Genomic DNA, 18,186 nt, shown 5'->3' on the forward strand with positions numbered 1-18,186 from the left:
TATGAGAAACAGAATTTTCGATCCTCTCGATTCACTTCTCCCCTTTTTACCCGCTTTTCTTATGAAAAATAAAGGAGTTAACGGGCTCAGTCCAGGGAGAAGCGTAGGAAAAAAGCGAGGCAGCGGCGCATACGTATCTGAAGCTTCCGCAGAAGTGGTTTTGTTCGTAAGATCGGTCGATCGCTACCGCAGCTTCTCAATTAACCGCCGCTGATTAAGAACTTTGCCCGACTGTTCGTGTACGGGCGATAATTAGGCGCGCTCAGTTATCCGGAATTTTTAATTGGGGGAACATCCGATGAAAAAAAATTTTTGTTCTCCGCGGAGACTAGTTGAGCGAGTTGTACAAAAAAAGAAATGCAGAAGTTCCGGCGCTGCCAGAAAATGCTAATTTAACCGTCGAGTGAAAAACGCTCTGGCAATCGTATGGAAGTTTGCGTCATCTCATGGCGATATTAATTTCGCGAGTCAATCTCACCGTTTGTAAAACGCAAATCGAGTCGCGTAGAATTCACGATAATCGAATTGTCTCGTTTTAAAACCACCGTTGATCTAAGGCCGACCTTAGAAGATCTATAATTAGCGACAAAATTCATTTGTAATTTTATATGTCGTGTAATATAAGGACTATTTGAGGAAATAAAATAATCGTATCAAAGAAAATACATTTAATTTTGAAAATAAATATCTATAGAGAAGAATATGACATATAAAATTAAAAATAGAATTTTATCTTAAACTATAATCTATAGTTGTGAGAACTTGATCTTAAATAAAATAATTATATAATTTATGATATATAAAATTACAAAATTTGTTTTCTTTATCCCCGATTTTTTTTATCCACTCGTTCATTCGCTCTCTGCTGATTGTCATCCATTAGTAATAACGATAACTTGTAAAATTGTATCATTTGATAAATTGTATCATTTAATGTTTACAATTTATTTCTTATTTTTATATCAATATTAAACAAGTTTGTTATTATATGAATCTGTGTTCCACAATTTAATATCTAATACGAACACTGTACAATACCGTGCATCAAGTTGTCTACTGTGTTTGCATTATAAAGTTTCAATCACACAGCGTTACGCTGAAAATCGATGTCGACAATGTCTCCAATGCACTGACCTGACTCCTCGAACTAATGTTCTCACTATATTAATAACGATAAATGCTTCCTCGAGCTACAGAATTATTCAAGTAGTTTCAAACGAAGCTGTATTATACACGAGAGAATTGTTACCATATTTATTCGTTTGGAAGTATAATATAGACATATATTCGCGAGATGTTGTCTCTCAATATTTTATACATCTATTAAATACATTCACATAATACTAGAAATAGATATACAAAATTAATTTAAATTGTAATTATTTTTTTTTAATTTTACATATTTTTAAAATATAGTCAAGAGATACAAACATTTTTCTGCTTCATTTTGCTATAAATCTAAATTACTGATAAATGTCTAAAATTACTGATTGAAGATTTAAAATTAAAAAAGAATTAATACTGTTGATTTTGTTATAATTTTACTGACACAAGCTCTTTTCTGAGATTTAATTTTCTTCGCAAGCTCATTCCTTCCTTTTTTGCATGAAAATTGCACAATGTAATTTTCATAGGAAACGCTTCTTTTACTGAAATGTCAACCTCACCACTTATCGTACTACTTGCATGCAACGATGCGCCGATGTCTCCCGCTATCTCCTCCATAAATCCGACGCGAATAACTCTCCCTTCAATACCCAAGTTCTGACAATACGTGCTTTGTATAGATATATCGCTTACGAATCGAAGCTATTTCTACTCTGAATTGCATCTTATCAACATATCCAAAGTTTAACTCAGCCTGTCGATTTTAGATAAACTGCCGTAAAGCAAAGCTAATGAATATACTGATGCTCTTTCTAATGACATAAACAATTTACATCCAATATATATTTCGTATTCTTTAATTTACTATGAAAAAATACGCTAAACAATATTAAACATATGAAAGAGCAGCATAAATTTTCATCTACAAATATTAATATCCAGATACACATTTTATAGAGGGAGTTTCTAATAAAAATACTTCTACAAATAATTTAAATAATTGCAAATTTCTTAATGAATATTTTCTAAGTTTATTTATAAAGAACGAAATTGTTTCTCACATTTTAACTCCACTAATTTAACAGCACATTTTCCACTTTTAATATCTCATGATGTCTGGCGACTAATTGTCAATTAGGATAATTGATCACGATGGAATGCACGCTCATTAGAATGTGAACGCGTAGCAACAATGTGGCCCCAATCACGCGCTGAATATTCATTCGACATGCAATCGATATTAATTCTTCTAGTACCTGCGGTTTTTATCAACATACGCGTTACGATATGCAGAATAAACGAATAACGTACACATAAATGCGCAATAAATTACTGAAACAGATAAATGGTTTTCGCGCATAACGTAAAATTCAAAATCGAGAGCCGGATTTACCGGATATATTCATCAGTAATACTAATGACATTTATTATCGTTACCATTTATCCTTTAATTTCTTAATGTTGCTATCCTATGTAAATTTCGTGATATACATGCGATACAAAGAGAATAAATCTCATATGCGCGTAAAGATTTATTCTTCGAGCATTTTTAAACGCGAGTTTAAATCACACTCGAATAAAACATCAAAAAGCCGACCGATATATCGCGATATATCGTGTGATTTACAAGTGTGGAGCGAACGATACGATATTATCTACGCGGAGACCGGGGAATATGCGAAAAGAATAACGCAGAGGGGAGCGAGCCATCGATGATGGGGAAGGGGATATAAAAAATGTTCAGGAATCACGAGCAATTTCCATTGGTCGCGACAGAACGGCTATCGCACCTGCACGAAGATTTCATACGATGATAGGTTTCGACAGGTACCGTGCGTGTATGTGTGGGTGTGTGTGGGTGTGTGCAGATTCGCAATATGTGCAGCCGCAGAGAGCAACGGCAGACAACGCTTTTCCGACGATTTTCTGCGCATTTTGCGCTTCGATGGAAAGGCCTTCTCGTGCTCTTTTTTTTCTGTTTTTACCTTCTTTTTTACTTTTTTCTTCGCTCGACTCGAACGCGTGCATTATGCGCGGGCAATAAATTCGATAGTTTACGTCTTGAAAATATTGTCGGCGCGACGCCACGATATACCAAACGTAACGAAAAATTTGTTTCGTAGGCTCGCGTACACTCGCGTGTATTGGCGCTTTGCTTTATAAATTTTGTTTCTATCGAAGTGCGTCCGCGTACCGCGTCATGCGATTAAATGAAGGAATTAAATGACGCCAAATGTATGGAACGGGTTACACACGACAGTGACACGCTTTTTGTCACTAAAACATTATCGATTCCATCAATCGACATATACACGTCCAATTTACGTGTACGTGTAACGATGTCAACGCTTAACGTCATACACGACACGTGTGTATATAGAGCATAAAGCGTTTCTTTTTTTATTTTTCAAACTATACTCTTGTTTCAGGTGTATACATCGCGTATCCGACACGCAATATTTTAAAATACTATAAAGCGCTTAAACAAATAGTAACATACGATCAAAATGCCATAAAAATATTTAAAAAATATTTGTGATACATATATATAAATAAATCATAATAAACTCGCTCGCGACGAAAATATATATACATGTATTTTTTTTTGTAATATAAATTTTGATAGGCAAATTTATAACAGCACCCTCGATAAAAGTACAGTTTACATACAAATATTAAAAAACATTACTCATTACATTTAAATAACAAATGTGACATGTGATAAAACACAGCATTTCGAAAACACGATGTTTTTGATCAGATGCATTTTTGCCGACTTGAAATAACATTTCATCGCTCGTGGTATGTGCAAGGCTCGTATACACATAACGAGTTTAATGTTTGCCAATTAATACGAACGGATTTGACCCTAGCTGTGCACGTACAAATATGTTTAACTGTGCACGCGCGGATATCGACGTATAGGCGAAACGTACTAATATGCAAGTGTCGGAGCGAGTACACGTGCAGCCTCTACACTTCTATATACGTATACTATTTGCGCTCTCCCTACGAATATCCTATGAGACCACTTCGTACGTGATGCGTGCACGGTGTATTTGACACGTACCATACATCACGCATGAAACGATGGGTTCTCGAATCAATAGAAGTCTTTCAAAGCATCCGACGAGAAAAAAATTAACAGACGTATCGTTATAGAAAACAAGATACAATTGTGAAAAACAATCATATTTTTATTTATTTAATATGTGAGAAAAAATGTAAAAACAAGATATTCTCTTTTCGAAATTAGATTTATTTGTCTCCTCCTCGAGCAGTTTAATAAAAATTATATTTGCGCGCTCAATGCGCAATTTTCTGTATTTTTCTGTAAGTTAGATACATCTTGAATATTACACTGAAAAATATTTTTATAGCAAGGATATTTCCCTTTGGAATTAATTCGAATATTCTATTTGCATTCTTGAAATTTAATGTTTCAGAATTAATTTTGTTTCTCTACACGTTCTGTGTCCACTCTTCCATAAGAAAAAAATCAATATGTAAAGTGTATACAAAAATGTAATATGTGTACTTTAGCTATACATCGATGATCTGTCGGAGGATAAATTTTCGTCGGCGAATCTCTTCACGCGTTTGCGTAAATCACACGTGTCTGCCGGCGTGCAAGCGAGACACGTGTAAATATGTACGAAATCGTGGATATGGAAGCGAATGGCGCGCATATCGCGTACATCGACGTTTGTACGGTCATATCAATTTCCCGTGTAAACCGGTCCGCGCGCTCATGAATCGGATTGCAAATCAGCTGCATACTTGCTAGCCAACAAATTAACTGATATCTATATGATTTACTTTCGATATCAAATGATTCATGTATAAGAGAGAAGTCTTGTATACATATATTTTTTATTTATTTCTCCAAAAATAATTTTGCATACTTATACATTTTTTTTAAATCTTGTAATATGTTATCTAATATGAAATTGATCACGTGTTTATAATCTTATTATTTATATTAAATATTAAAAAAAAATTTTTTAATGAATAGGTGGGGAAAAATGTATAAAGATTTTTATAATTTATCACAGAAATGAATATATACATACATTTATACACACACGTATTTAATATATGATAAATAATAAGAATAATGATATCAAAAATAATGAGATATTATTCTTATTTTTATTCGTATATCGTCTTATGAGAAACATAAAATTAAATTAATATTTAAAAACTTATTCCGCTTTTTTTGAAGACAGAAGCTATAAATTTACATCTGCTTTATGTACCGAGTAATTAAAAAAGTAAAAATCTCTCATCATTCATCGAGGTGCTCATTCTCCTTAATCCTTCCCAATTTGTCGCAACTACGAAAGATGGAAACGCGACAGTATATAAGCCGTTAATTACACAGGGAAGGCGTATTAATTAATCTATTATCGCCGGATCAAGGGCTTCGCAATAACACACGCGGCTAAAGAGACCGCTCCTACGGCGACCTGCACGCGTATGCGTGAATGCGTACACGGCTATAAACCATGGCGGTTTACGTTATCGTCCGGTCGGATCTACCCAACGCCAAACTACTGCAATTCGGGCTGACGCCGCTCCTCCACCTTGCCAGCTCCAGGCAGCAGCAATTTTGGAGAAATTGACGCGGTCGGGTCCAGCGCGAAAATTACGCACGTGTGTGAAAAAGGCCGAAAATTTTCGTCAAAGTTTCGCAGCATGTCGAATAACGGACAATAGAGGGAAAAAAGGGGAGGAATTTGCCGCACATCTTGCAAAAGAAATTATACGTCGTATAAATTGTTCGTAATCGCGCTAACTAGATAAACTGTGATAAAGAAAACCAGAAAGAAAGAATCACTCCGGAATGGAAGCAATTTGTCTTTAACGGGCGAGAAAATTGGACGTCCTAATATCTTCAATTTTGAAACGTCAAAACCATATGAGAAATTTCATTTCAAAAATATCTATTTCACCTCTCAATGAATGATTCTTTATATCTCCTACATCGAAAAGAAAAAGTAGCCAAAACTTTTTAATAATATATGAATAAAAGATGAATTCTAAGTTACTCAAAAATTTTAATAAATAAGTGCAAATAAAATAGAAAATTGCAGCAACGTGTATGTGTGTATAATTTATGTAATTTCGTTCTCTCTTTCTTTTCTTTGTTCTTCTTTCTCTTAAATAACCCGAAAATAATGGAGTCAATTGTAAATTAACGTTAAACGGAGAAAATATTCATGGTTGCAAAAGAGAGAGAGAAATGGGCAAAAATAAGTATAGATTGCACGCGTTAATCTTTTCGCGCAATACTATTTTTTTAATGGGCGTTCTTGTGGAATAATCGATTTTCTCGTGTCGTTTCCAGCGACACGGCCGGAGCCTGGGGAATCGACAAGGGTCGTTTCACAAGCTAGTCCGACAGTCGTCGGCAATGAACACGTTGTTGGTTGTTTGTCGGGCCGTTTCGTGGTCCAGACAGGACAAACATACGGAGGCGATTGCAGCGAGCGTGCATCGTATACGAGGGTAAATTAAAAATCAATTCTAGAATGTGCGGTAGTCCCAAAGTTCCTGCTTATTGCGGGGAGAGTGCAGTTCGCGAAATCTCGCTATATACGCAAGATAAACGTGCAAATGTTCTCAAACAACTCGGCCCTACGAGTCTGCCTCTATTAGTTTGTTTGATATTTCAAAAATTAGCAAAATTGTTCCAAAGTAATACCCAATTTTACAATTTTAACCACTCTATTTCTTATATTAATCTTGCTCATTTAACGACAATAATATTATATATGCAAATTATATTTATTATTACGGAAAAGAAATAAAAAAAATGTATATTCCATCTATGTAAGATTACGTTGCCGCTAAATAACTTCATCGAGGAGTAAGACTCGGTATCCTACACCGTTGGAGACCGTGACTAGTGCGAAGCAATTTCGGTAGTAAATCCAGGTTGCCGAGAGACAACTCCATTTGAGGAATAAGGATATTACTTCAAAGCGCAAACTCATCCCGCGCCTTTCATCACATAGTGAGAAATCCCCTGCCCAATCAGAGCAAACCCCGTGTAAACGTTCCGAACTCGGCGACGGAAGTAAATGCTGAATCCGCACGGAGGTGTCAGGTAATAGTCAACTCGTATCTTCGTTCTCGCAAAAGGAGAATGTGCATGTGTATATGTGGTAGTGAGTATTTTCTCTCCTCTCCCCCTACGTACGTAACACCACTTTCAACCACCTTCCGCGCACGCTCTTTCTTTCTCTCTTGCGACTCTTCTCTTTTTCTTCTGTTCTTTTTTCCTTTCTTTCTTTTTTTTTAGTGCTTGCAGAGAAGAGATGCCTTTCCAACGGAACGAAGTTTTCCGGGGAAGTAAAGTCATTTCGCTCGTGCAATCTAAGTTAAGTGACTTTCGAGAGCGTCGGCGACGAAACTTGCCCCACCGCTTACTCCTCTTAGAGGCAACCCTTTCACTTTCCCGTAGTTGCCGGTCTCTACTCCTTCAACGACGGAATCCGAAATGTGACGAAAATTACCCTGTATCTCTCTCTAAAGATCCGCGGCTGTTCGGGCATCTAAAAGATAGACCCGTCCAAGAAACGGAATCACCGCATTTTTTCTGCTAAATTAGCATTGCATCCTCGTATTACATAAACTATCAAGCAGAGAGACTAATTTCAATTATGCATTAAAAAATATTTATCTTTAATATCCTTAATTGATGCTAAAATTATATAAATCAATAATGTTTGCAAAAAGTAATAAAGAAAAGAATTATATTTATTTTAATGAACTTTATGTATATATGTATAATTAAAGAAAAATTCATAATCATTGATAAGCAATTATTCATAATTTTGAAACGCAAAGAAGAAAAATAATGAAAAGTTGCCCAAAGTTTTCCCGAAGAAAAGTCAATTTTATATGTACTAAAAAAAATTTGTCATTAAGATCAAGCGTTTTAAAACACAGCTTAAGTACAGCACTAAACTTAATAACTTTATATGAACTAATATACTCAACACTACTTGTCTTCAATCTTAGATCCTATCAGCCCTCTCTTGGCGCTATTATCCCTCTTATCCATGTTATCTCTCCTCGGTGTACCTTAGATGCGTGCTTATACCACTAGTGTAATTTCAGCGAAATTTAATTATATATTCCTTCCAAGACTGACTAAAGTTACCCACTAAGAGGAGTCAAACTAGCCCAGTTTATCGATATATTACGAGACCTGCATCTCCCATAAATATCTCATACCTAAGCGTTCTCAATACTACGTTACCTCCAATCGCGATTTTACGTTAGCTACTGCACTATTACTAAAACGCCATTAACCCATTCAGACCTGAATTTTTTCTGGTAATGTAAAAAATTATATATTATTATTATTATTATTATTATTATTTTATTATTATTTATTATTTTTTTTTTATTATTATTATTTTTATTATTATTTAGTCCACCGAGAGATCGCAGGGAAACTAATTCTAAAAAATAATTATTTCACATGATTTTAAAGTTTTTGTGCATAATTATGTACATAGGGTCTGAATGGGTTAAATCGGACCATCGTGAATCAAAGAACGCACAAAGAGGACAAATGCGTTGAAACTTGGCCGTCCGCTTTCAATTCGCGCGCAAATTCGCTTCTACGTGTTATTTCAGTCTTCTTTTCCCTATCTCTTTCGCACATTCGCCATCCGGTGCGCCATATTTCGCGATTAACGTAAAATGTATGAAAGTGCCGCGCGCAATCTGTACCGCTATAGCGCGCGACGCAACCAGCGGAACGTGTCGGCTTCGTTCTGTCGTTCGGAGAGTCGCGACCGCCGGGATTGCCTCGATTTTCGAAGAGTCACGAGCGGACCGGCCGCTCGTAAATACAGCGATTTCGCCTTTTTTTTCACCCGAGCACCCCTCCACCCCCGACCCCGTTCAATCCACCGACCGACGTCGAGTGGAGAACGCTTGATCCGCGTTCGGCGCGGATCGCGAGCGAGCGCGCGCGAATATGAATCGCAGGGCCGTAAAGTGATATCGAATGGAACGGAGACTATCTAGATGTATAGCAGGATCCCGATATATATGGACGGGCGACCATTAAAACGAGCGGTCTGTGCCGCAAATTGCTAAAATGACACTCCGCGTGCGCTTGTCATAAGCGGTCCCGGACGTTAATTCGCTCTCTTTCGTTCATCATCCCGCGGTTTCGCTCTCACGACGCCTCGAGATATATACGGCTCTCCATCTTTTTTTTTCCGTACTGCACACAACCCCAAGTTTTTCCGCCCGTGTTTGTTAAAACTGCGCGCCAACGAGTTTCGCGAAAGAGTTTTTTCCCCTGTGACACGTTACAATCGCGTTAATTGCACACTGGGGATGCGAAACGATGCGAACGTTAAAGAGACCAAATTTGATAAGGTACAAAGGATAGTACAATCACAAATGGCTCGCAATTATGAATGTAAAAGCGAAAAGACATTTCCGACGTTAGTGGGCATTAATACTTATGTTATGCGCAAGAATCTTTGTTTGGTCTCAAAATAAGGAAAATAATATCGTCAATTTTTTAAAGGTACTTGATTTTCCAATTTTCGAATAAAATTTTTTAAACCAAGTTTTTAAAGTTCTTTTAATATTTTAATTTAAATTTAATTTAATTTAATTTAATTTAAATTTTTTAAACCAATAAAAATAATTTAATTTAAATTTTTTAAACCAAGTTTTTAAAGTTCTTTTAATATTTTTACAAAAATCTAACATATTCTTTTAAGAAAAGTATAACTTAAATCGATTTTAATTGTGTACGTAAAATGAAAATTATTATCAGTTGTCTAACAAAAATGTATATTTAACATTGCATACATACTTGTCCGAAATTTTTGACATTTAATTGAATTCTTCTTGAAAAGCATAAAAATGTAAACTTTTTTGGGAAAGGCTCTCAATTAAGTTTTTAAAAATAAAGTACTAAAAATAATATTGTAGCAAAAATTTATATTATTTTTTATTCATGCTTCATTATTAATTTGCTGATTTTCAACTAGTTCTATAATATTAACTTTCAACTTTTGCGCTGCTTTTCCGAGCTCGATTCTCTTCTCTGTTGGTTTTATTTCTCTTTTTTTCGTTTTTATCGCTGGTTGTGACTTTATGCGCAAGCACCGGTGCGGCAACATAGTAATGGTCCGGTTTCACAGATTCTCTCTGTCAACTCTTTTTTCGCGCGTTCGCCGGCTTTCGTTTGCTCTCAGAAAATATTGCGCGTCCGACGCGCAATTGTAATGGGACCTGTTAACGAACATCGCCATGGGAGAGGAACTTTTCATGTTTACCGCCACGCGGAAATGTACGCGCGAGTTTCGATTGAATGGAAAAAGTAATGCGAAGTTGAGAGGACGGGGCAAGCATTTTAACGTTTTTGCGACTATAGCTCTTGCACGATGTTAGCATGACACGGCATTACGAGGAAAAGATTACTCGCGAAGGATGGGTTCCATTAATAAACCAGATATAATTAAAACTGTTTCTCATATGTGTCGGATAAGATATACAAGTAAATGTTTATACATCAAATTCAATTAACGCGATATTTGTAATTGTCTTACGATTTATCTTAAATAATTTTTATTCATAATTCAGATAAACTTATGTAGGATAAAGATTATATTTTCAAAATTCTTTTTTAAATTAAATGAGCTGTACTTTAAAAGCACTTTTATAAAACAAAGTGACATATCGTTGAGTGTTGTATGATATATGAAATTTTATTTCCAATGCATATTTTCATTTTGATATCAAAAAATTTAAAGAGGCTGCTGCATGTTTGAATGAATAAAAATTTTTAAGAAATTCAAAGAATTTAAAAAATTAGAAAAATTACAAAATATTAGATTGACGTGTTACGACAACATGATTGAATAGATCAATCAATATGAATCAAGTATATTAATGTTTAAAAGTATTAATCAATTTTTATACAGAAATTTCTTCTTTTTGCAATACACTTAAATATATTTTTTCTAATTTTTGTTGTGAATAAAACTACATGTAAATAAAAAAAAAATGCGAAATCTATCTACGTATTAATTGGACCGGCATTAATTAATTTATTCAGTTCCCTACGACTGTATGTTACATTTTCACCATTTCCTTCATGTCAACATCAAGTGGCAATCCTACATACCTAAGAGCTTCATGACCTGAGACTGACTGATGAATACATTAAGATAGGCATCGCTGCAGCCGATCAGGACGAGGAGGACGAAGAACTCGCGCCGCAGGAGATCGCAAGGACCACTACACCACCGCATTGTCTCACATGCTCCGTAAGCACTACCGTTTCCACGCACCAAGTAGCCCTTTAACTTCAACACCGCGTCGTTAAGAATCGCACAAAAATCCTATCGTTCTCTCTGGCATGAATAGCTCGCACGTGGATCCATTCATCGACGTGCCCTGCCATTTCTCACGCCGTCCCGATATGTCAGTCTCTCCTTCTCTCGATCGCTACGCTCGCCGAGATTTATCAATCATCGTAATCGTCGTAGAAAATCATCGGGGAGCATTTTCCACCCCGATACGTAGAAAAGAGCGAATTTCGACGATGGTCAACGCATTTTTCTCGCGCGCACACGCACCGTCATAAGCCGCTCATGATCGGACGAGTCCTCGAACGGCAAGACGATCACATGGCGAAGCGCGATGACAAGACGAGGATGGCGCCCTGGTTAAGGGTGAGAAACGATGTCATCGTCGTCGACGTCGGTGCTCGACTGAACGGCGTGCCGAATGTCCGTCCTTTTCGAGTCGCGACGATGAATCTCGTCGCGCCTGCGCCTATGCAACCTCTCGTCGCTTTATATACGACGAACGGACATATTATGCACACGTACGTGTGATGGATTGAACTAGAAAAACAGTGGGTGCGTGCGTACGCATCGCAAATCCCGGTAAGGTGTAAATTACGTCGTCGAAAATAGACAGTCGGATAAATATCGCGAAAATCACGCGCGAGATATCGCTATGAAAATAGCGAGGATGTATGCATTGCTACGCATTGCGTGAAAAATCCTCCCTGCTTTCCTCCCTCCGGTCTGCATTTTTTTGCCATAGCTTCTCCACGATTTTAATGTGAAAATATTGCTTTTTGAAAAATTGTTATTCGTCCATATCGAGAGGATACTTCAACCATTATTGGGGATATTCGTGCACGATTATTGATGATGCATGAAATTAAGAATAATCGCTTCGTGCAGGGCTTTCATGACTATAGGCAGCACTAACGTAATTAATTTGTTTTGTGGTTACACCGAGCATGTCCTTTCATGATTAAAATTAGGTCAACCGCGATGATGTCATGGAAACGTTCCAAGAACATTTTGCACGCTTATAATATATGCGTATTTGTCACATTTATATGAATTATTATATCAGTGATATGGTCACAACATATGGCGAAATAAATCTTTTGCGCATGCAACGTTTATTTTAAATGCGCACATAATCCTCTATGTAAATGACATAATTTATCCTACAATAATCGTGCACGCAACACATATAATCATCTATTGTGCCATTTGCAAGAAAAATATATCAGCAAAAAATAGAAAAAAAAATTATTATTTTAATCTGTATGTCATGCATTCAAATATATTTTAAGTATTAATTGTAGATTGTGAAAAAAACACGTTTCGCAGCAAAATAAGAATTAAATCGAAATGTAAAAATAAAAAATAAAAAAAAAAGATTTCCAATTTTAAACTGCAATATACGGATTTTTCGATAATTTATTCACCAAAGTGTACAACGCGAAAAATATAAAAATCGGTAACAATCCACCCCATATTTATATGCCGTGTATGTGTGTGTGTGTATGTGCGTGTGTGTGTGTGCACGCGCGCGCGCGCGAGACGTGGAAAATTCAAAAAATAGAATTTCACCGTAGAATACATACAAATATTTTTGCAATGGCGTATTCCACGGCGTGGAACACGCAAACGATCAGATTTACGATATAATTTCGTAATAATACGGGAAACCTTTGTCGCCCGTAATTCTATCGAACTCGTTATTGACGTGGCGGCGACAGAGTGCCGATTAACGGCCGCGATTCGGCACAACGACGAAATTGACGTCCAGCATCCAATAACATCAAAAACTTTCAATCCACTTCGAGCCGTGAAATTTCCCCCTGTGATAGCCCCTTCCCCCTTTCTCACCCTCCCCCGTGCTCGCCCGTGCGTTTCCAGGTCCTCGTCAGAACGCAATATCGTCGCTGACGAGCTTTAGCTCGACACGCGAAAGCACAGAGGGAACGTAACGACGAAAGAAATAATTTCCAACAATCACGCGTCGATCCAGATCACGTTGATTCCTCGTATGGTTCTGAAGGAAGAAGGGGCGGGGGATAAAGAGGGCAGGGGAGGCATCGGAGATATTGGTGCACGATCGACGCCGCTCGTTCGCGCGCGCGTTTCTCCGAAAGCGTTAGAATTTAATTAAATCGGTCTCTCCGGCTACCCCTGTCGTGTCGCAGAGTCCACTTCCTTTCCACCCTCTCCTGGCGAATCGCCGGACGGTCCCCCGGACAGCCTCGGATTCACAATTTGATCTTCGTAGAGTTTAACTTCCAGCGGGCCCGCCTTCTACCCCCCGCCCCCCTTTCCCCTCGTCCCTCGGTCTGACGAAACGGCGCTTTAATTATACCGCGGGATTAATTAACTCTCCGTCGAACTCGACGGAACACACCCGCGGGACTCGCCCGAACCGATCGCAAATAATTAAAGACTGTTTTTCGTTCGTGCCTTCGCTCTTTCGTCGAACCGCGCTTTCCTCGAGCTTGCACACAACAGATGCTTTCCCGAAGTCATCTTATATTGACGTCGACATTCGACACATGGGAGCAAAATAATTTTAATTGCAATCGCACAAAAAAATCTATACAACAGTGATATTACAAACTACGCGAAGCTACCGTAATTTACCAACTGATTTTGTATTAAAAAAATAATGTAAAAAAAAGAGAAAGATGTTTATAATTACGTCTTGTATCTATTTTCTATTTCTCTCTTTCTTGCTTTTTTAATATATTTTTACATAAGTATCATCATATCTAAAACTTTTATAAATTAAAATTTTAAATAATTTAAGAATGTTTTTAATTTTGTTTCATCGATATTTTTATAAGTGTAACATTTTCCTCTTTTTGATGGATCACACATTGATTGATATAATTTAACTTTGTTGATGCATTCTATTTGATAGCAAGCGTAAAACATCTCTCTCTGACATCGCTGAAATGTGATTCGACCCCGACTCGTAAGGATGTAGTTTGAGCTTTCGCAGAATCACGCAAGCGTATAGCGTATGTACGTATATAAATTGAACAGCACACGAACTCAATGTATACACATACGAAAGTTACACGAATATAGCTAAAGCTAAGAGTGGATCTAGTCGAATCCATTAAATATTTGAGCGAACGAAAGAGGCTAGGGAAGCAAGCTCGTGGAGGAAGTCTCCCCTCGGTTCTTAAGATCCATATAGTAGCCCAACTCTCTGTATTAATATTTACATTTATATTTCTTCCTCGTCGTCCCTCTTATTTCAACTTAATGCCGCCGGGGATTTCAGTGTTCCAGACTGAATTATTATGGTTTTCACAATTCAACACATTTCGAGCAACTATATTTCGGATTATACGTTTGATATAAGCGATATGTACCTATGTCGACGACTCCCCTCGAATATTTTGCACAAATTACTGGGATTAATCTTGGTTTGCAACCATCATTGTTAATCCGCAATCTTCACCATAAGAAATTAAATATTTTTGAAACTTTTATTATTTTTGCAATATTAATTAATTCTGATATATTTAATTTTTGTTTACAATTTGCAAATATTTTTTCACAGATGAAAATATTAAAATTATTAATACATTTCAGCATTTCTATTTTTAATATTAATTACGTATATAAAGCAAACAATTCGAAATTACAACAATAGCTTAACAATAAATTAATATACTAAACTTAATTTCTCGTGATGAAGATTTTATAATTTTAAATAAACAAATTTTGAATTAGATTTTTTATTTTGCGACTGTCTCATGTATTTATTTTATATCTATACTCTTTTTAATTGACCTCTTTCTTGTACAGTTATATATATTTAAAAAACACAGGAAATTAATAAAGCAAAATTTATAATTAATTTATAATTAATTATAGCACAATATTATTAATTGTTAAAATATTAATTATTTAACTCATTAAAATAAACCATTTCAAAGATCTTCTATAGATTTTAAATCTACTTTCTCATCATTCATTTTGCTCATTTAATGTTTTATATATTTAATTTTACGAAAATATCTATTTCATTCAATCAGTGACAGAAAAATCGAAAATAAAAAATGTGACATATCAACTATCATGCCAATAAATTCAGCCAAGTATCAAAGTCCTGATTATATATAAATTAAATAAATAAATAAATATATATATATATATATATATATATATATATATATATAATATCTGTAAATATTTAATTGCGGTGTTCGATCGACACGTCGATTCACTCTTATCTTTAATTAAAATGAGTCAAAAGAGATCGAGAATTTTAACGGGGAAAATTATACTTGACACATTATGAATTATAACGTAAAATCTAAAAATAATTAGCAATGAGTTTATTTCATTAATGTAAATATTAAAATTGAAAGATTAGATATAACGAGCAAAATGTCTAACGAAAAAATAGTTAACATCAAATTAACGAAGTCCTCGAGGCAGTTTATTTTAATCCATTAATATTCTAATTCATTAATATTCTAATAATGAATAATGATTGAAAATCGATCGTGATATTAATTATGTACGATGTATATGCATAGTTATGCAAACAAAACAAATCTATCCTAATATTATTACCTATTAATACATTTAGCAAATTTACCTTTTGCATTTAGAACTAATCATATCATTATTCATGTGCACTACAATAAAGTAGTTTCATAATGTAAAATAGAAATTAATAGAAATAATTTGCGCATCATTACTCGAAAACAACAATCAAGCATATTTATTGCGAAAACAAAAATTTATATAAATTTAGGAGATTCAATCACATCTATAGCCGATTTCATATATATTACATAATATTTCAAGTTTTCAATATTTTGTATTATTTTTTGTATATTAAATTTTTGCACCAATATAGCTAATATTTTAAATTAAGGTTAAAAAAATTTAGAATATTATCTGTTAAATATTAAATATATATAACATGATCTGCTTTTATAATTGCAATATATAATTAAAACATAATAAAAAATTAAATATAATTCTTATTAATATTTATTTTGTGATTAATGTAATATAATTTATGTAAAAAATTTTTTCTACTTGAATAATTTCTTAATCGACACATCCAAATATTACAAATATAATAAATATGCTGTTAGAATTTTCTTAAAATATCTTTTTCTGAAAATAAAAAAATTTCAAATACTCTATATACATTACGTCACACAATAATGCAGAGTCACGCATATGATGCTTGATATGCTTGCGATTGTTGCCGAGATAAATGATTAATTGCGCGCAAGTAAAAAAAAAAATAATAAATATAATAAATTACCTTCATTGCTTCATCGTCGACTCATTGCCGTCTCCTCTTCTTTCTCCCTTGCTTTCCCAAGCTGTCTTTTTCGTGGCACTCGCGTAACATGCACTCGCGAGGTTAATTACGATCGCGCGATTAGTAATCATCACTTTACCACACGATCGCGCGACACTTTTCACGGCACTCCCGATATTAATCGTATGCACGCGCGACGCGAATTTTACTATTACGTATTACGAAAAAGAGAGTAACGCGAAATACTGCATTCGTACAAAATTACTCTTCGACACTCGATCTTAGAAATTAGCGCAACGTACGAATGTCGGGAGGAGGGGGAGGAATTCAAGAATTGCGCGGCCAATTTCACGCGTCATCTAACGCGGCTGCACCTGTTGCTTTTAGTTACACTCTTATGTACTTTGTGTACTTCAAGTAACAAATAATATATGCTCGCGCGCGTTTTATAAAACGAGATTATTATAACGATGGATAAAGAAACGTGTGCGTACGAGTTAGAATTAAAAACAAATATCCGCAGAATACTATCTCCGAAAATATGACTGTCAATTTCGTATATATGTAATAAATCTCAAATACGCAAATGCGCGCGCTTCGAAACCTTGAGAGAACAGAAGGAACGAGCGAACAAAAGAGAGAGAGAGAGAGAGAAGGGGAGAGGGAGAAGGAGAAGGAGAGAGAGGGGGAGAGAGAGAGAGCGAGAGAGAGAGCGAGAGAGAGAGCGAGAGCGAGAGAGAGAGAATTTTATTTGGTAATAAATTTAAAATGAACTTTTTTCTCCTTAGCACATCAAACACACTCACCGATTCGCGATATATGTACGATTCTAATAAAGATCTGCGAAAAACGAGTCTCTTTGCTTAATGGTCGACTACCTTGCTCCGCTCCATCCACTCCTTTGTTTTCACATTTAACCACTCGCGGATACGAATTAACGCGATACGATAATCGTCCGTTACTTTATGTGTCACTCCTGACATTCTGCACTCGCAGATGCACATATCGGACGAATAAATCGCGCGATTACTCCTTGAATCGTGCGATGCATCCAACGTTCGTTAACGCGCGAAGCAAACTTGAGTTTTCTCAAGAAAAGTTTGAATTACGTCACGCTGCAACGCCGATAGCCGATAGGTGGATAGATAGCGTCGTCTAGTTCACTCGACTAGATACAAGGGATACCAACCGCGAGTGATTCCGCGTACTTAGAGTTTTTTTGTGCTACAAAATTGCCGTCATACATTTGATAGTTTTCGTAAATTACAATTATGAGAAGCAAAAACTTTCGACTCATTCAATTTTCACCGTTCTCTTTTAATGTGTGTAGTGTGAAAAAATATTTATACTTCCTCTACTTCTGGTAGGAAGGAAAAGAGTAAGGCTAATATTACATTTGTCGTACGACAAATTTTTTAAGCACATTAATTGGCTGCGGGATAG

General features: G+C 35.7%; 1 protein-coding gene across 6 annotated transcripts in view; it reads right to left on the reverse strand.

The window, feature by feature from the left end:
* LOC145962978 (tyrosine-protein kinase Dnt) overlaps positions 1-18,186 on the reverse strand; it is a 114,365-nt gene that overhangs the window by 89,084 nt on the left and 7,095 nt on the right. For 2 of the 6 annotated variants that reach the window (XM_083084514.1, XM_083084513.1), the window contains exon 1: positions 11,282-11,857. The exons of 1 other annotated variant lie outside the window; for it this stretch is intronic. In XM_083084514.1, coding sequence (XP_082940640.1) covers positions 11,282-11,408 — 127 coding nt within the window. In that variant the 5' untranslated portion in view covers positions 11,409-11,857. Of the gene's footprint in view, positions 1-11,281; positions 11,858-16,743; positions 18,141-18,186 lie in introns of those variants that run through there. 3 more of the 6 variants (XM_083084517.1, XM_083084519.1, XM_083084515.1) reach the window with 3 other exon arrangements.

Source organism: Camponotus vicinus, unplaced genomic scaffold, assembly GCF_025532165.1.
Source record: "Camponotus vicinus isolate PSW18456_S1 unplaced genomic scaffold, iyCamVici1.0 SCAF_12, whole genome shotgun sequence".
Classification (NCBI taxonomy): Eukaryota; Metazoa; Arthropoda; class Insecta; order Hymenoptera; family Formicidae; genus Camponotus; species Camponotus vicinus.